General features: G+C 40.3%; 1 protein-coding gene across 1 annotated transcript in view; it reads left to right on the top strand.

The window, feature by feature from the left end:
- Nucleotides 1-20,305, top strand: part of TAF4B (TATA-box binding protein associated factor 4b) — a 73,606-nt gene that overhangs the window by 19,268 nt on the left and 34,033 nt on the right. The window contains exons 4-10 of the mRNA XM_042798274.1: nucleotides 1,394-1,561; nucleotides 1,674-1,796; nucleotides 3,961-4,050; nucleotides 7,166-7,741; nucleotides 13,313-13,448; nucleotides 14,026-14,131; nucleotides 19,163-19,335. Coding sequence (XP_042654208.1) covers nucleotides 1,394-1,561; nucleotides 1,674-1,796; nucleotides 3,961-4,050; nucleotides 7,166-7,741; nucleotides 13,313-13,448; nucleotides 14,026-14,131; nucleotides 19,163-19,335 — 1,372 coding nt within the window. The remainder of the gene's footprint in view (nucleotides 1-1,393; nucleotides 1,562-1,673; nucleotides 1,797-3,960; nucleotides 4,051-7,165; nucleotides 7,742-13,312; nucleotides 13,449-14,025; nucleotides 14,132-19,162; nucleotides 19,336-20,305) is intronic.

Genomic DNA, 20,305 nt, shown 5'->3' with positions numbered 1-20,305 from the left:
GACCCCACCCGGAAAAAAATAATTTATAAATAAATTACAAAAGTGCCAGTGTCTTGCTTTAGCTTTAAAAGTTTGTTCATTCATTTTCCTTATCCTGAAAAACTTAAAAGCCCTTTGATATTCTACATGATGTCTGTCCAGCTCTGATTAGTTTTTTTTTTTTAATCCATGGTAGGATAAGTTAGGCTCTCGTGTTACTTTCTTATCATTAATGCAATTAGCAAGTATTAATTTGTGATTGTTAGACTAAGCTGGGGTGTTTAAATGTGTTAAGAGACAGTGAAAGCAATTGTGTTGTGCTAGAATTTGACCTACAAAACCAGATTTTCCCTTTCTCTTGAGAAGTTTGGAGGAAAAATGACACCCAACTTCAGGTTTCGAATGCTAACCTGAAACTCTTGCTTTTCTGTAACCTTCAGGTTCAATCTGGCTTTTTAGTTTTCAAGTTGAGAAATTTGAAGTAGTGGGTTTTGTAGAGGTGAAGTCTTTTACTCATTTTTTTATTCTGTTGTATCAGAAGAGCTGTGTTTGGTTTTTTGGATGTGTTTTTTTTTTTTTTTTTTTCTTTAAAGTCTGAAGTAGAAGAATTTCAGTTTCATAGGTTTTCTTCTATAAACTACTGTTTAGCCTGGTTTGCAAAAGAGAGAAGCAACTGTGGTGTTATTTTTTTCCTAAACTTTCATTGCTCTCCTATTGCTGGAGCTTTTGAATCTGTTGGTAAATTCTAATGACATTTTAAACAGAGGTCTCAACTGAATTTTGTGAGGGTTTGTGTTTGGACAGGGGAGAGAGAGATCTAAGTTGCTGCCCACAAGGAAAAGGCAGGAAGAACTTGTTAGGTGCATTTGCCCAGCTGGCTGGCACATGGATCCTTTCAAAGTGGACACGATGTATTTTGCCTGCTGCAGGTGTGATGGGAAGAGTAAGGGATATTGCAGTTGAGAGACTGGCTGCAGGGGAACAAAGGAAGAGAAATAATCACTTAAGATTGTATTTATCTTCAGAGTAGTATCACCTGGCTTGTCATTGTCCAGAATTCATTAGTCTTAGACTGTAGGAGCCTGGCAAAGTTAATAATATATTGGTTTCTTCAAGACAACTTTACCTTTCTCTCTTCACTTGGAAGTTGCAGGCATGGCTTCAGCCTTTGTCATTTCTTCCCCCTGCCCTTGATTTAAAAACAGAATTATGGCTGCGGGGATTCTGTCACTTACTGTACTAAATAGAGCCTCTCAAAGCAAATTAATCCAAACTTAAAAAAAAAAAAGACAAAAATTGTTTATTTATGTTTTAAATAATAATGTGGAGGGAGGATGCTATCTTATACCCTAGCAAAATACAGTATGTTTGTCACGTTAGACTTTTTAACCAAAGTGTTAATTTTTCTTTTCAGCCAGCAGCTGCAACAGCTAGTGTTACTACAGTTACTGCTGTAAAGCCTTCGAGTACTGGAACACCTGTAAAACTTCCAGTTACAGGACCACCTGCACAAGCTAACTCCCAAAAGGCAGTCTCTGTGAAAGCAGAGGGCACAACAGTAGCACAGACCAGCGCTTCTGCAGTAAGGAGGAAAAAAAAAAAAGTTTTTAATTAAAAATTAGCATTCTCTATATTCATCAGAGGTTGGAGAGGCAGTGCAACATCTAACAGTCTTCTCTTTATTTTCATGCTAGGAGATGCTAGAGAATGTGAAGAAATGCAGAAATTTTCTTGCTACGCTAATAAAACTGGCATGTAGTGGACCTCAAGCCCATGAGATGGGGCAGAATGTGAAGAATCTGGTGCAAAATCTGTTGGTGAGACTTTTTTTTAAAAAAAAGACTGCATAATTTGTGTATTGTTTCTGACATTGACTTCATAGTTTTGTTCTTTGTCTTATTTTTTTAAACAGCTGAAGGGTTGGATTTGTGGCTGAGTACATCTGACTCTCTTTGAGTCTTACATTATAGCTCTTATTGTACTGGATCCCATGCTGTATTTTTCCCCCCTCACATTCCTGTTTCATTTTATGCACACAGGTAACTGCCAGCGGGAGGAGCTGATAGTGTTAGCACAGCTACTGGGTCGGAGCTGCTCTTTTTTTTCATGTTACTGTAGTTGAGAGTCATCAATGGCAGGAGTATTACCACAGAGGTTGTAGTACAGAGCTAAGTCCATAGTACTGCTTTACTCCAAGACAGAAATGAGTTACAGGTTGATAGTGAAGCTCCAGTGGAACAAGCATGTCATTATCTATGTCTTTAGGCAGTGGGATGGAGAAAGTAATGTGGTGGCTGCCAGCCTCTCTCCTTGCAGGTGGCTTCCTTATGCTGCTTAGTGCTGTACCCCAGCACAGCTGGGTTTTTTTGGTAACGATTTCTCCTGCCATTTCTTGTAATTTGACCAGTGCTGCTCTTTTGTTGTTCCACTGTAGCAGAAGACTGTGAGCTGGTGGAGGGGGATGGCTTTGCCAGTGGTACCAAAGGACTTTTCAGTCTAGAAAAGTGTGGTGTAGGCAGAGGTGTAATTTCATAGAGCAGATTGTTTGAAGATGCAGCCTTGCAAAAATTTGATTCCTCTGCCTCTCTGTTCCTGCTGAACTATTCACCTTTTGTAGAAACATACTAGAGGGTTGTTCTTTCTTGTGCTTACAGTACTTTATTATTTTAAAGAGCAGTTGTTACCAGACATTAATATAGTAACTGTGTACTTGTTTGCTTTTTGTAGTTTTTTAAAAATGCTGTTCTTCTGCCATTCAGTATGTGTATATGATTTAAATGAAAAATAAATTAATGTTTTGTATGTATGAAGGAAATGAGTAAATGGCAGCTGTGAAATACAGTGGTCCTTAAGGCAGTGTCTCATGAAGTGGGTGTCAATCTCCTTGTATGCACTGAGATGTAGCATACCAAATCATTGCATCTGTATTGGTGAGACCTCAGTGACCTGTACCCACAGCTCAGTGAGACCTAACAGGCAGCAGATCAAATGAAGAAGTAGGAGAGCTGTTAGGTTCTATTTATCTGTGAATATACAGTGCTTAAGACCCCTGCACTGATCGCATAGCTCCTTGGTATGTTTGTTCTGAAGGGGAGAGTATGGGCGAGAGGAGTAACTTCTCTGCAGAGACAGAGATTGATGTTGGGCTTCCCCTTCCTTGTGTGTCTGTACCTAGTTGGAGGAGGTTATGTTCTTGGTGACTCTGTGGTAGGCTCTCACCTGGGAAGGTGAGGAAGGGCAGCAGTGTCTGGATCTACCCACCACCTTAGCCCCGTTGTGGTGGCACTGAAGCAGTGAGTGAGGGGTCTCAGAAGTCTGCTGCAGCTTCCTAACACTCCCAAGCCCCTGAGTCAGGTGTTTGTGTTGGGGCAGAGCAGAAAGCATTAAGAAAGGAGACTGTACTCTGCAAGCCAGAGGACTATTTCCCATAGTGGTATGCAGAAATGATGTTCTGATGCTCGGTTTCTTCTGACTTTGAAAGAGGATGTTAAGTGTTCTGCTTTATCATGCTATGTATGGATTAGACTAGAATTGTTTTACAAAAACTACTGAGTTGTCTTTTGTCTCTGGTCTCTTTAAATAGATCTTTATGCAGATAAACTACCTTTACAGAAGAAACTACTGTAGTGGATTTTAAATATCTCTGCATAACAATGAGGTACTCAAAAGGATCAGTGCTACTTATAAACTTGTTTCTATCAGTTCACTTCAGTGAATGGATGTTCGAAGAAGTATCCTTAAGTGTGTTAACTGTCTGTAGTTGAAGAAAGTAATTTGATTTGATAATACTATATCTACATTACTATACCATTCTATCCTGAAACCTTTTGTTTAAAAATACAGGAGGAAAAAAGCATTTGAGTACTGAAATCTAACAGTTCCATGATAATGTAAATTTCCATGAAGTTTTGATACATCTGGGAAAAAAATATGATAGATTCACGGTTATAACTTACCATTGTAATTATACTTTCCTCTTAGGAAGCAAAAATTGAACCAGAAGAATTTACAAAAAAGCTATACATAGAGCTCAAGTCGTCTCCACAACCGTATTTAGTTCCTTTTCTCAAGGTAAGTGTCTGATTGTGGATATATATATACTTAATGAGGGGGGGGAGGAGAACCAGAAAAGGAGAGTCAGAGCATTCAAATAGGTATTTGCTCAGGTCAGTTGAGGAAAACGTGCATAACCCCTAATCCTGTGTGACTTGCTCCACGAAAGACAATTTTTGGGGGACAGAGGAATTCAGAGGAGTAATTTACACTGTGTTCTTAAATTGGAATTTAATTACCCTCTAGGTGTTAGTGGAGACTAATGTTTTGGAAGCTGGTGCATCTACAGTAGAGTAGCTATACTAAGATGAACTTTTACTTTCTCATCAAAACTTTAGCTCTTCTGACTGTACACAGCTTAAGCAGTATTTAAGCTCAGAGAATCTACATAGACTTATATATCTGTTTGCTGGTTTGTGTTTAACTGGAGGCAGAAAAAAAACCCCACCCCTTTCTCCAGAAAGGGTCTGAAAAGACTACTGCATCTTAGAAAAAGTAACCCAGGACAACTCTACCTCTGTTCAAGCAAATAATCACACAAATTAAAAAATGGTCTCTTAACGCTTCTAATCATATGGTAGATTGGTACTGACAAAATAAAAATTAACATCTTTGTTGTACAGCAAGCATTAATTCCCAGTGAAAACTTGGTTACATTTACTTAATTGCAGTGTACACAGTATTGTCAGGCTTAATAGATCTGTACTTAGCTTGGCATTTATTATAGGCGTGGTGGAGAATCAAAGCAGAATAGTTGAGTGGTAAAGCTGGGACAGAGGTTTTCTGGAGTTTGTCCTCTTCCTTAGTATTTGACAGCACATATAACAATGCATGTGATAATGTTGATACTACTTTAGATGTCTGGTGTTAATCTGTTCAAGTGTGGGATGAATATTTTTGTTACAGTGGCAGCCTTTGAATGCTTTGTTAGCAAGTGTACCATGAGTTCAGAAGACCAGAGTCATCTCTACAGGTCTTGATATAAAATTTTCATATTGATCATTTATTCTCTGTTTAATTTCCTGGAGGCTTCTTAAATGCCCATGAAAAAGCCAGAAAAACAAGCAGCTCAGAGTATGGGCTTTCCTGCATCCAGTGCAGCTCTGGCTACAGAAGGAACCAGGCTGCGAGTGCAGGGTCAGTGCGACTGGCAGAGGTTTCCTATGAGCTGTGTGGGGTCTCAGCAGAGCTCTACTAACTGCCAGGGCAAGTTTGGCTTCAGAGGGAGCACAGCTGCTTTCTGCAAGGCTGTGTTTGATGAGCCCTGAGGGACTTGGGCTGGCTGTGCCTGTGTGGGGCCAGGCCAGGTGCTGCTGTGCTCTGCTCCTGAAACAGAATGGGTGAACCTCAGTAGCTCTTCACAGACCCAGCCTAAATCTGTCACAACTAGACCTTGCCTGGGACTGGTGAGCCCTGATAGCCCCAGATTAGCTCATGCACAGAAGCGGGGGGGTGGCTGCACTACCCTTGCTAATGCTTCCACTCCTTAGGGTCCCCCAAGGGTTTATTAGCTCAGGCACCACAGCAGAGCCTTTGCACGTTTCTCCTGCATCATTCTACCAGGTACTGGTATTATCTAGGCTTTTCTGTTTTGCTGTATCCATACCCCCTAATCCTTGACAAGGTGCTCCCTCCCTGTTGCATGCTGTATAAACAAAGAAATACTGTGACTTCAGAAACATTTGGACACTGTCATGGTCAGTTAGCTGGCTTTGTAGTGTTACCCATCCTTTAAAACATCTTCCACTTCGTTAGCTTTTTTCCAAAATACATTAAGGGTGTGTAGTTGATACGCACCAGTTAATCTGGTTTGGAACCATGGGCAGCTGTGACAGGATTGAGTGCCAAAAGGAAGCTGACTTCAGGAGCATTTCTTGAAGGTGCTACAGGGATGGGTGCTGGCCTTGTCTGTGGGGGAAATGCCTGCAGCTTGAGTCTGGAAAGACGTGATATGGCTTGTTGCCAATTTGATTTTAGATAGTGAAGTGGAGTTTTAGGGAGGACTCTGTGGAGTTGTTCCTTATCTTTAAGCTGTGGGTTTTTGATGAAGTTGTTGCACATGTTTTGTTTTGTCTGTTCGAATAGGTGGAAAAGTACAGTGACTTTGGCTGTGAAGCCTGCTTGATTTTTTTAAATCTGTGCTGGATGCTTTTGGTAAATAAATTGCATCAGGAGCAAGAGGAAAACTGAGCAGCCTTTTAAAAGAAAAGGAAGTGAATGTTAAAGATAGGTGTGCTGCAGAAGGTCCAGATGCGCAAACAATTTGTTCACTTGGTATATTAACATGTGAGACATTTTTGCATGAAGCCCAGAGCAACAGCACTATGCTGGAGACTTAGAAACTTAAAAAACTGTCAAGGGGTATAAAAGGGTTTGTGAGAATATACAGGTAGCTTGCAGAACTGATTTCCCCTGGTCCTGAGCCATAACAGATTGTACATAGTCAGGGAGAAAAATCTGTAGAGGGCTTGAAGATTATTCTGTCCATTAACCTTCTCAAACACAGCTGTAGTAAAAATGAGATGTTGCCAGATACCTTTACAAATGTTCTCCTGTTGCAGAAAACTATCTGGCTTAAGTTGTGCTGCTGCAGCTATACAGACATTATTAAACTGGTATCCCCCCCTAGTGTAGATACAGCTGTATTGGTATAGAAGTGCTGGTATCTTCAGAGCTTGTTTCTGACTTCCTTGGATAATTTGTCGTTCTCTGTCAGACAGGCTCCATGGAATAAACACAGCTGTTATAATATAGCAGGGGGTTTTGGCAAAAATTTTTGAGGTAGCAAAGCAGTTAAAATGGTATTATTCTGAAATGTAAATTCCAAATTGAAAAATCTAAACATAGGAACAAAGTTAAGGCTGAGTTTTCCTATAGGTGGGATTTTCTGCATGCAGTGAAGCTGTGGTGAGTGCTGACCTTTGCTCAGCCCGTGCTGGTGTATCTTGTGGTCTTCACTGAGCAGTGTCGTCATCAATTTACAGGTGCCTGGATTCTAGGAAAACTTGTTTGGAATAAGCAATTTATTATCTCATGAAAAATTAAATTGGAAGATGAGGATTCAGTTGCTAATGTAGCAGTATTCTGGAAGGCTGCTGATGTTACATCCGGTGTTTTTTCATTTTTCTTCTAGAAAAGCATGCTTGCCTTACGGCAGCTAATGCCCAACGCTCAGAGCTTTATCCAGCAGTGTATGCAGCAGCCAACTCCAACCCAAGAAGCTGTTTTGACTGGTACCTCTGCAGCACCAGCTCCGTTGATAGCAGCGGCACCCTCAACAGTAGCCACGACTTCTCTTCCAGTTACAAAACCAGTGTCTGCCTCTGTAGCAGTCACAGCCTCTCCAGTTATAAAACCAGTCATTGCCAGCATGTTGGCGACAGCTTCTCTGCAGACCATGAAGCCTGTTCCTTCTGCAGTGGTGACAGCACCTCTTCGGCCTGCAGCTTCAGTCCTCACCACAACAATAGCAACACCAGGGCTGACTGCTGTCCAAACTGTCAAGCCAGTCTTCACCTCTGCAGTAGCAACATCATCTCTTCAGTCCACAAAACCAGTGCAGGTCCCTATGGCGGCATCTTCAGTAACAACCCCTCTCCAGCCTCTGAAACCAGTCGTTGGAACCTCAGTCAGTATTAAAATCTCACAGCCGAACTCCGTCATTGCGCAGTCAGTGGGTGCTCAGCAGGTGGTTAAAGTGAAACAGTTGGTAAGATTAATTTCTCTGCTTCTTTGTAACTGGGTTTCTTTACTTTCGTAATCCTAGAATACCAGGTTGGAAGGGACCTCAAGAAGGTCCAACCTTTCTTAGCAAAAGCACAGTCTAGACAAGATGGCCCAGCATGCTGTCCATCTGAATCTTAAAAGTGTCCAATGATGGGGAATCTACTGCTTCCCTCGGGAGATTATTCCAGTGGCTGATTGTTCTCATTGTGAAAAATTTTCTCCTTGTGTCCAGTTGGAACCTCCCCAGGAGTTGTTTGTATCCATTATTTCGTATCTTTTCCACGTGACTCCTTGTAAAAAGGGAGTCTCCATCATCTTTGTAGCCACCTTTTAAATACTGGAATGTCATTATTATGGTCTCCTCTAAGCCTTCTCTTCTCAAGGCCAAACAAATCCAATTCTCTCAGCCTTTCCTTGTATGGCAGGCTTCCCAGTACCTTGATCATCACTTTGACTCTTACTGTTTATAAAGAGGATACCAATTTGCTCTTTTTTTTTTTTTTTTTTAACATATGAATCTAGTCTGTCATGATTTAATCAGTTACATTTGCCATAGTGTAGGGATATTGAGCCCTTGCTGAATAGGTGAATCTAAAGCTAAGCTGTAAACTCGATCTCTTGCAAGACATGCTGACCACCATTCTACCAGACTGAATATCGAGCTTGAGACACGAGAGAACATGAATTCTGACCCCTGCTGTGCATGCAGTCAGACTAGGCTGGCATCTGAAAGAAGAGGCAGGAAATGCTAGTGTCAGAAACAGAAATTGCTGATGGTTTGCTTATGTTAATTACTATGAGATGCCCTGTTTCAGGCTGTGCCTCAGCCAGCCTCCAGGGATTATAGTCTCTCTACTTTGGTAGTTCCTACCCTGGATACTTTGCAGGCACAAGTGGCTTGATGATGTTTTGTGATATGTTAACTGAGATGTATGAACTTGCTCAAGGAGCTTTTCAGAGCAGAGTTCTGACCTCCAAATTTACTAAGACATGTTAATTATGAAGTCATCCGAAAGTGAGCTTTTTCTATCAGGCCTCATTAGCTAACAAATTCCAGGAGGAATAAATGTCTTATTAAAACAATACCCTCAAAAGCAATGTGTTAACATCTCTTTTCTTGGCACAGGTTAACTTCTTGCTAATGTTAACTTTAAATACCAACAAACTGAGGATCACTGGTATACCCAAAAGAGCAATGTTGTAAAATATATTAGGTTTGGTTTATGGATGTTTGAGATACAGGGTAGTATGCTAACTAGTCAACCTGTAAATAATGTTCTCGGGTATTTTGAGTGAATCGTTTCCCCTTGGCAGATAAGGAACTCAGTTCTTGAATAGGACTTCCTTGTAAAGATTTTTTCCTTAAAAGAAGGGAAAACATTAGACTTCCTACGAAGGTGGTAGACCCTATAGTAGGGAATCTAGTGTGTGATTTTCCTTTGTAGTTTACTTATTGTACATACTTGATTTAACAGTGTTCAGACCCCTAAAATGTTCTGCTTTTTAAATTTTCTTCCTTTGAAAGTGCATAAAGGGTATGTACTACAAGAATCCTGCATTCTAAATAAAGAGCGTACGCTACCAGCTTTTCAACTTTCCAGACTTGCTTAAAAAGAACGAAGCACTCAACTGTATGGAGGGGGTCCTGTTTATGAGTAGGTTTTTCTGTTGTTTTGTTTTTGTTTTAAAACCCAAACAAATAACAAAAACCCCAAACAGTTATCAAGCATATGCACTGACAGTTTTTGATAGTAGTAGCTAAAGCCAAATTGGAAAAGGAGTTGGTACCCTTAACTGTCTTTGAGGACTAAATTTGAAATTCCAGCCAGAAGAAAATGAGGGCTTCTTAGGTTGTATAAGGGCTGGAGAGCAGTTTGTTGGCTACACAGCCAGCCATGTAATCCAGGGGAAAGGTTGACCATCTGCACAAATAGATGAGGAAGCTTAACTCTACACTGGAGAGTCGAAACACTTCTTGAATATGATATTGGTGAACTCAAGAAATAATTTCTGCCTCCTCTACTACCGCAGTGTGGCAACCTATTGCAATTGCTGCTTTTTGCTTTGCCTTACGAACATTGAATTGCATACAAACATGGTTTTTATCCTCAGTTGGGTAGATCCCAGGCACAGTGATTAAAATACTTGCTCTTCAAAATACCTGCTTAATTTTGGTCTTGGATATGGTTGAAGGGCTGAGTTGACCACTTCACTGCTGAGCCATATCAGGATATTGGTGTTTGTTCAGGCAACCTACTTGCACAAAGAGCAAGTTAAAAGCGGCTGCATCTTCTGGGGCTTCCCTGATGCCTTACCTTGAAAGGACAGAGGGTCTGTTTCCTCCCACAAGAAAGCAAATCTGGACCTCCCCTCCCTAAACAGAAGAGTTCTGCTGCCAGCTGAAAAGCAGCACATGCCAGCTGTGCAAATCTGTCCATACAATGCTGCCAGAAATTTCTTTTCCTTTCCAGCCCGCAGGGTTGTCTGAAGCCTTACACTCCCTCTGCATGTCCATTTCTAATTTAGGTCTCTTGTGCTTGAGGAATGTAAAGCTAACCTTCATGTGCCAGCTCTGTTGTAATGTTGGTGGTGCTTAAGAATGCAACGCTGCCATATTTTAATGTAAAAATTGTGACTGGAGTGATACAACACGTAACTTTCATTTCTGTAGCATGATTATGGAAACTCTGGGGCTGTGTGGTGGACACCAAGGGACCTGTTCTTTGGGGATGCTGTTGGGATTGATCACATGCCTGTGCTGTGAGAGTTGCCCGTTTGGAAGGGTTCTGGTGACTTTCTCAATACAACCTCATTTAAGGGCACTGGCTTAGAAAGAATTTTCATCTTGGAAATAAATCTTATCTTGCTGTAGTATTACTTTGTTTCTTGTTAAATCACAGTAAATGCAAATTTACATTACCAGCCCCTGGCCTCCAATGGCGAGAAGACTGCTGTGAGACTACAACTTCATGTTAAGCATAAAGAGCAAGAGTTTTATGGTGTAGCCTCTTCAATTACCAGTGAGACACACTCCCTGGACATTGCTGACAGCTGAAGCAAGGAGTGAAGTGCTTGCGCTGTTCCAGCTACATGTTCTTAGTGAGTTGTTAGTGTTGAGTCCCCTCAGAGCTGAGCTTTCTTGAACAGAGTCTCTTCTGTTATTTTTCAAGAGATTTTTGCCCAGGATGTATGCTTTTGTATTCAGCTGGTGAGGCTTCCTTCATGAAGTAATACTTCTTGTAGTGTATGATGATACCTCAACATCTCTCTGCTGATCTCCGAACTTTGCTTTATGAATGTAAAACAAGTTCAGGTAAGGCTAATCGGAGTCTTTCTCAGGCAGCTGTCTCTCTGCTGTCAGCTGGTTGTTGCATTGCATTTTTTGTACTTAAAAGTCTTTGTGCTTTTTATTCTGGTGTCTCTGTCAACCTATTTAGTGGGGCACAAAGGAACAGTCCCTTTTCTTTATTTTTTTCTTGCTGCTAACCTGATGAAGAGAGACAATAACTCTTTCTCACAGATATAACCTATTTTTGTAATACTTCTTTCTGGCATTAGATCCTTGACAGAATTTCTAGGATTGTTGCCCTCTCCTGTTGCAAGTCCCAGGGACTTCTAGCTTTTGTTAGTCTAGCAGCTAGCATGGCAAACAGAAAATTAGCTTTACTGCCAACAAATCCTCTTTCTCGTTGATTTAGTCTCCTTGGTTACTTGACTTATTTCCCAATCTCCACCTATACTATTGATTTAACATTGCCTATATCTGCTCTTTTGTCGGCTGTACCTTAATCCTGAATGCTTATGTTTCCTCCTGTGCTGTTTCAGTGTCTTGCATGCTGAAGATGAAATATAATTCTCACTGTGGTAGGGGGGATCCCTAGGTGCATGTCAGTGCGGGTGCTGGCAGAGCCTGTGAGTAATTTGTCCAAGCTCGTCATTGGCTCACTGATTATCTGAACATAGAAATGATGTTGTTAACATTATTTGCAACTTCCAGCAAATGGAAGCTAGATCTTTCAGAAAGATCAAATTGTGCTTTGGTAAAAACACATGGAAGCAAATGTTCAGTGCCCGTACTACTTTGTGAGGAGGTGCTGCAGGTGTGAGCCCTGACTCTGTCCACAGTCTGTCCCTGTACTCTAGTTCTTTCCTCTTATGGATCTTATGTTTCTTCTAAAGAACTGTCTGTTTGTTGCCTGGTTCTCATACACCACCTTCAGCTTAGTTATTCCATGTTGCTGCTGCTATGCCAAACCATGATGCTATTAATATGGGGATGGGTGGGGTGTACCTCAACTATTTGATACACAAAGTACCTTTTTTTGTGATTGTGTGATGCCTGTGCTGATGATGTTTACTGATAAATCTGAAGTTAGATGACAGAAGGAGACAGCTTAATTTCTGAAGTATAATAAATGTCAATTCTTTAATTAAACTTGTGCAGTGTTGCTGTGCAAGCACTCTTTAGACTCCCTGAAGTTAAAAGATGTAGAGGAGAAAAAGTGGTTTCTTGATGCTGAAAATACCTTTGTACTAGATTTTTTCTGATTAAAAAATAGGATTCAGTCTGAAAATGTTGATAGTTCTGTGCTTTGGTAAAAGCACATCTTTCTACTACTTGTAATCAAGAACTTTTCCAAAGGATGATTCAAAATCTGCAGCCCGCATTCTGCTAGCTAGGAGGCTTAGAAATGAGGCTTTTAGGGATGCTGCAATTTCATTACTTTCTTGCATTTTAATAGCTGCCCCTGAAGAGGAAGAATTAGTATTTATGGGCTGTGCCTGTAGGTCTGTGTTGTGATGACATCCTGCTGTCTGGTTTTGTTTCTTTCAAGAGCCTCTTTAAACAAAACTGTCAACCCCCTTCCTTTTTACCCTTCAGCAGTGTACTGATGTTTTTGTATAGAGGCTCTACTCACTATAGGTGGTGTTAGCTGGTACTTCATGTTCCCGCTAACTGATGTGTTCAGTGTACTTTTGCTTAACACTTTGAAACTCAGCATCTCAATTTACAACTGATGTTGTGGCTCCAAAAATGCTTTAGTAACTTTATAGTGTGTACTCCTAATTCTTGTCAGGAAAAGGATTTAATGCAAGACTTATAACTGTTTGTTTTTGTGTTCTCTCTTTGTAACTAGTTATATGGGATACCTGCCCTTCTGAACTTACTGTCAGACAGACTCAATATTCAATTGTTAGTCTGTTAAGCAAGACTTACAGAGAAAAAAGCCTCTTAGTGTAATGGATTGTGTAATACTCAGTGAAACTTGTCTAATATGGTTATCAATAGAGAGTAGGGGTGAAGTGTCTGTTAGAGCTCACTGAATGAGCTGCACCTTAAAGCTCACCACCAGTTCTTAAGATTTCTTGTCTTGAAGTTAATAATTTAAAAAAAAAAAAAAAGTGAAGTTTTTCAGAGCATGTTACTTGTTTTAACCTGAAAGCTAGCCATGCATGCATGCCCAGTGGCACTTCTGGCTAAACGAACACATTGATGCTATTTACTTCTCTGTACGTTTAGCTCTTCTCTTGATACTGGATATTCCGTTTCCAGGTAGTTCAACAACCATCGGGAACCATCGTAAAGCAAATATCCACACTCCCGCAACCCTCAACACTGACCCTACAGGCATCTGCTGAGGAAAGGATGCCGCTGAATACACTTGTTCAAACTAACCAGTTTCCTGCAGGTAAAGTGGAACCTCTTTAATGGAGAAGGAAGAGGGCTGCTGAGGTATAGAAATAAGTGCAGGCTGTTGGTAGATTGTAGGAATGTAAGAAGGTGGTTGTGTGTAAGCTCTGTACAGTAAATTGGACATCTTTACTGTCTTCTTGGAATTCTGATAAGAAACTCAGTGCCGTGTCTACTTCTGGCACCTGTCACAAGCATGTCAATCAAACATTTGTACTTGTTAAAATACTGTGAGTAAGCTCCTTGCAGTGAACTTCATTTAAACCATGATGCTTTTGATCATCCTTTCATGAGACTTAGATTTTTCTTTCAATGGGTCCAGGTTGATGCATAATGTGAGTTTGTCTCAGCCAGCCAGTTTTCATAAAACCTTTCACTGGTCAGCACAGAGGAGGGTGTTTGCTGAGAGCGTGTAGGGGTTTTGGCCATACAGACCCTCTAGAGGGTCTGGTTTTCAGGTGGACCTAATTTGTTGTTACTAATTCTGCAGCAGCCTTTGTTAGAGGTATGAACTGATTAAACACTTGTCTTAGCAGCTGGATTACTATTGTGTCATGTTCTTTGTTTTGTTTTAGGTTCCATTCTGAAAAAAATTACCCTGCCAGGAAATAAAATTCTGTCACTTCAAGCCTCTCCTGTTCCGAAAGCTAAAATAAAAGAGAATGGAGCAACATCCTTCAGGTAAAAATAAACTGTATCAGAAGTTTACTATAGGAAGGAACAGATAGCAAGTATAGAGGTGGCAACGGAGCCCAAATAAAAGCAACTGTCTTTAAAACCTTGTTTATGATAGGTGGTTTTCATGTTATAATACTTAATTGGGAAGGGGGAACCTAAAAATTTTGATCTCATAGCAGATGTTAATTATTCTTAATATAAGAAAACTGCCATGATGAGGTTGGATTTTCATCATGCTATCACAAGAGTGTAATTATATAAACAGTGTCCATCAATATGTATCAGTTTTTCACTTGCAGAAGAGGCATATTGCTCTCCGTCCTGTAAGTGCTATTAACTAATCTAAAGCAAAGTTACCTTGTATTAAAAGCTCTCTGTAGGATTAAAGCTGATATAACCTTTGTTTCTTACAGGTGGCCAGATAACATTGTACTGTTATTTGGACTGGCTGGTAACATGTCTAAAGCTCTGTTCTGTATTTTGAAATCTTCTATTAGCTCCTCTTACAAGCTTGTCCCTGTATGTAGAGGTGAAAGTCTTTGACTACACCTCTAATTACGGCTTCTGGCATATTCTCTAGGCCTTTAAATTACAAGAGTGCTTAAAGCTTTTAATTCTGGTAACTGATTAAGTTTTCAAAAGCAGAAATGATTTTTGTAACTCTGAAATGTAATGTTGGAACAGAGGTACAGACTGCCATAAGCATTACTGGTTTTATGACTCTAAGCTAAGCTTGAAGTTGTTCTTCCAGGGGTAAAAGCGGACATGACACCTTTGTCTTGTTGACCAGTTGACTTCTCATCTCTTGAAAGCTACAGCTTTTTGTTCACTGATACAGACAGAGAGCTGTTGTTTACAGTAACATACAGTATACAGTGAACACTTAAGACATCGGTAGCCAGAAGCTGAAATGAAGAGCTGATGTTAAAGCACTATCTCTGTTCAGCTGCCTCAAGTTCCTGTGAAATATACTTCAGAACATAATTTGGGATGTAATTTTGGGTAGTGATGTTTCAAGTCATGTGTCTCTGTTCTCCAAGCAGGTCCAGCACCACCACATAGGGTAATCTGGCATGGGCAATAGATGTTCCCCAGGAAGACGTGGCTTGTTCTTTTCTGTCCCATCTTTCAGTATTCCCACCACAGCTATTCTTTGTGACCTGTGATTTGTCAGCTGCTGATCATGCGTGAGGCAGAGAAGCCCCCTTCTAGGTTTTGCAATGAGATTAGTTATGGGCAGAGGGCATGTTCTTGTAATTGATGTGATCATACATGTGACACTTCAAACGGTGTACTCATTGCAGTGTGTCATCAAGCCTGATTCCTTCTGCCATGGTGTGACTAGGTTAGGTTAGGATTCGAGAACTTAATACTCACTCAGGTATACTTAATAAGCTGCAAATTGACCTTGTCTACTCTTTAATGGGCTGGTTTAGGTTGCTTAAGATGATCAGTAGAAAAAATGGTGATCCTCCCCTCCCCAGTTAATCAAAAAAAAAAACCTCCTAGAAATTATTTCAGCTGAGCATGGGCATGACTAGCACTCAGTTGCCCCATGGCATGTATTGTAAAGGGCAGTCTGTTTTTTATACAGAATTTTTTTATAATCTTTAAATCTTTATCAAGATTTTTATAAACTGCTCTACATACTTCTTTAAAGTATATGCTAGAGAGCACCCTGGAAGAAAATAAGGCATATTATCATCTTCAAATATTTGTTCTGCATCTATTCTATTTAATAGAGTTGTTCTCCAGAGCACATACAACTCGGACTTCTGCGTTTTGTCTGGAAGGTATTAGCAATCTGAAGTAGCAGACAAACAGGAGCAAGACAGCAGAGAACATCTGGGCAGCTGTTCCTCCTGCCCCGTGCTGGTGGAGAGCACTGGTGGTTCTTGCTCTGCTGGAATTGTTCCATCCCATGATGGTGCATGGAGGTTTGGATTAAGCGTGCCTTTCTAGTTTTCCCTTTGACTGTTGTATAAAATGGAGTAAATAAAGATGGATTCGGAAGAGGACATGGATGTTGATCAAACACCAGAGGGTGCCACAGACTCACTTTTCAGCCAGTTTAGGCTAATGCACAGCTGTGTGTTCACCTGCATTGCTTGGGCTTCTTTTCCAGTAGAATATTCAGTATAAATGTCAAACCTGAGTCGATGCACGGTAATGCTCAGACCTCTACGTTCTGTTTTCCCCCTTGTCCTGATAAGTTTAAATCACTGGATAGACTTATAACATCTGGGAGAGTTTTTGAAATTTTTGGATGTGACATGATCAAATGCAAAAAGCGTTAAAGGAAGTGGTGTAGAAGAGGGGCTTGCAGAGAAATTGTTGAAAATGAAAGCAAATCCGTATCCAGCAGAAATGTCTGCATGTATACTGTGTAATATTTTAAATTTTATCTTTTCGTAGGATGATTTTTTTAGTTTACTTCAGGTACATGATACCTCATATAAAATGACTGAGGTTTTGTTTGAACAGCAAGGAAAAAAGAATAATAAAAAGTACAAACTTAACATGGCTTCTGAAACTTACATTAATCTTTTGTGAGCACTACTTTGAAGGAAATGTAATGATAATTTCTTTGGGTTAAGTAAAATAAGTGCAGGTACAAATTAATCTTTCATCAAGGCTAGTGACTTGGTGACTTAATGCAAACTTAAGCCCCACAATGAAGAAGTTAAAACTGATCCTTAAACATAGTGCAGGTAAAGATGTCTGCTTGCATATTATCTCTTTTATGTGTGTACTCCCAGGAGAGACTGTGCATGGGAATATTAAAGAAAATGGTAACCTGAAAAAGGCTGGTTTTAGAGAACTGAAACTTGTATATGTAGAAAGGTGAATAGATGTAACAGAAATGTTACCTCTTTCTTGCTTGAGTATTTGGAGTATGTGTCCAGAATAAAAGCTAAAATTATTTACTGAAACTGCATGCTTTACACTTGTACCTGAGGTGCAAGCATCCTTACTTGGATTCCATAAACAGCTCCATTGGGGTAACGTCAGGTTCCAGCATCTGCAGCTCTTGTAACTTGTGATCTACATTCTTGGTGATAGTTGTGCTGATTCTGTAATCTCCTTTATCAGCAGATCCCTGGCAGTCACTGCACTTTGGTGGGATTCTTGTCTCTGCCACCAACAAAGACTTCTCTGTAGTGGTCATTAAGAAGAGGAAACTGGAGTGTGCTTGTGAAGATCAGTTAGCACCCAATTAGCATGCAGTGAAGTTTCATTTACACGCTTCTTGAAAGATCAGGGTCTCTGTTAAGCTGATAGAACATGAGTATAGGCTTGGAACTGCTCAGTTGCAGGTTGTGAAGGGGTAGGAGGAGGGAAGGTGTTCTGGCAGTGGTGACTTAAACTGTATCTTTGAATCACAACTGTGATCACTTAACCATTCTGACAATCCTAAGGTTTAATGCTTTTCTTAGTGCAATAGATTTGGGACACAAGCCTAGTCAGGAAGCTATGTCTAATTAGACTTAATGAGTGAAGCAGGTTTGAGAATCTGTTGCATCTCCTTTTCCCTGAATAAATCACATAGAAACTCCTAGCCATGAGGGCACACAAGCGAATGCCAGGAGGAGTAGGGGGAAGTCTGGACTTCTTTCCTAGCCAGGCTTCTCTTCAGAAGTTTGTAGGAGAAGACTTGTGCCACAGAAACGTATTGAAACTCAAAGGGAAAAATGCATCTATAGTTTAAGAAAAAATCCTAACACTTTCTCGTGTCTCTTGAGTATTGCTCTAACCCAACCCATGTTCTAATAACTTCAGCTTCTACCTGTTGCCGGTCAGAAGACAGCCTTCAAGAGATCCCGTTTCACCTAATAATGGCAAATTTCTGACTAACTCCTTGTTCAAGAGTTATGTAGGCCACACAGTATTTTCTGAAGATTAATTTTATCAAACCTTGCCAGCAAATACTTTTCAGGAGGGGTGTGTGTGTGGTTTTGGCTTTTGTTTTCTTTTGTTTTCCAAATCAAGAGACCTCCAGATTGAGAGCTTCTACGTGTCTGTATTAATAATGCTGGGTTGTGTTCTGGTTCTAAGTCCTTGAAGCCACCTATAGGGCCTTTGTCGCTTTGTGAAGCAAAAAAAGACTTTCTTTTGATGATGTAAACTTAGTTGAAAACAACGTATGTATTTTCATTGCTAAAGTCTTGCAAAAACTTTTCCCATATCAAATTAATTCCGTATTTTAACAAAATGGATATTTTTTTTTTTTATGAAATGCTCAGGCATACAGGCTATTTGCTTAACATGAGCTTTGCCATGATTATAGCTAGTCTTAGTTATGTTAGCCCTAAATATGCCAGGCTTGAGTTTTTATTTTGAACATGTAGACTAAAGCTACTACAGCAGAATCCAGCTTACAGTGGGATGTTAAAACCAAGCTCTGCTGCTGTTTTTCAGAAGCATAGCATCTTCCCCGGTGCGTACATAAGTACTGTGTGGTAGGACTGACTCAAAGGGCAAGGTCTGGTTTGTATCTTGACATGGAGCATTTGCATCTTATTTTTAAGAGAACACACTAAAAGGAAAGTCAAGATCAGGTTTATGCTAATATGCTCGTACTGTAAGCTTCAGCTTGTAAGATAGGCATCTTGGTTAGAAAATGGGCTTGTTTGTAAGTTCGAGTCAGTATTCAACTTAATTCAACACTTGGTTCCACCTGATGAATTAGAGTTTTAGCACAAATTTCAGGCTGTAAGAGCGGTGGTGCAGGGTAGGGGGCTTGTGGAGGCTTTTAATCCAGGTTTACCTCAGTCCTTATTTTCTGAGCTTGCTCAAAATTTCAGTTTCATGTGAAGGATTTGTATGCCTAGCAACTGAGTCACTAGCCAAGCTGAGGTTTGAGAGGCACTTCAGTGAAGTGTGAAAGCTTCTGTCCCTGTTCACACGCACACTAAACATCTATTGTGTAGGGGTGGCCTCCAAGATACGGGAAGTGGCTGTTTGTTGGTAGTCAAGAGGCATTCCTTTTGTATCCATTCAGAAGGAAGCATAAAATGTTGGTTTTTTCTTTAGTAGAGATGAAGATGACATAAATGATGTGACTTCTATGGCTGGGGTCAGTCTTAACGAGGAGAACGCGTGCATTTTGGCAACAAACTCTGAGCTTATTGGAACAGTGATCCGCTCTTGTGCAGATGAACCTTTTCTCTCCTCGGAAGTGCTTCAGAAGAAGATCTTGAACATAGGTGAGAACAAAGCGTACGTAACAAATATGTGTGGATATAGTATTTCCTTGCCTGTTACATCAGCCAGCCTCCAATCTTTGAAGAAGGAGCTGGAACTATTAAGATCTGCCATCTAAATTAATGTTTTTTCTACCAAAATATACTGTTTTTACTTCCCCTTGTAGGAAACAACTGTTCTCTAAGTTTTTACCTAGAAATAGTCTGAAGCACAACCAGAAAAAAAAATCGGTGCCACTTTTACATGTGAGAACTGAGCAACTTTATTACTCTTAATGGAGCACACAACAGCCATATAGATGCTAGTGTCAAATCAAACACTTAAGTGTGCTTTTCTATTTCTGCAGCACTTAACTTGATGCATTACACTGAGCTTCCTAACAGCTTTTGCATTTCTCAGCCTGTTCATATACAGGTACTCTGTTGACCAACATTACAGATCCTGCCCATGTGAATAGGAGGAAGTTTCAAACTACCAATATGTACAGGGCAGACCTTTGTTTATGACTCCCTTTATGGAAAAACATTTAATTATTTTATGCAAAAGAGATGGTAAAGCTGTTTGTATTGGTTAATAATACTGTGGAATGTATATTGAATGGCTGAGACTAAGCTGTAATAGGAAGTTTCTAGTGTTTGTATCATCTCAGCTGTTAGTTTCTGAGCAAAATAATAACTGTTGCTTAGCAATGTTACATTATGTCAGAGCAGGGAGCATGCATTTGTATAGCACCACACTGATTGGTACCACTGCTGTCTACAGTGAACTGGGTGAATGTTGCTCAACTCCTTGCTCGTGCTCTCTGGCTGGTAGCTTGCCACACTGGAACAGTGAGTTTTACAGCTGAACATTCAAGAGGGTCTGCAGTTCATATGTGCAGTCATAATTCTGTCACAGTGGTTTAACTACTTGATTGCAAAGTCTTCCTACATGCAACTTGTTCTTAGTCCAAACTAAGCAGCTAGCCTGTGA

This window comes from Tyto alba, unplaced genomic scaffold (assembly GCF_018691265.1).
Source record: "Tyto alba isolate M040663 unplaced genomic scaffold, T.alba_DEE_v4.0 Super-Scaffold_27, whole genome shotgun sequence".
Classification (NCBI taxonomy): domain Eukaryota; kingdom Metazoa; phylum Chordata; class Aves; order Strigiformes; family Tytonidae; genus Tyto; species Tyto alba.
Note: the sequence above shows the minus strand (reverse complement) of the source record. Positions and strands in the feature narration are given on the sequence as shown.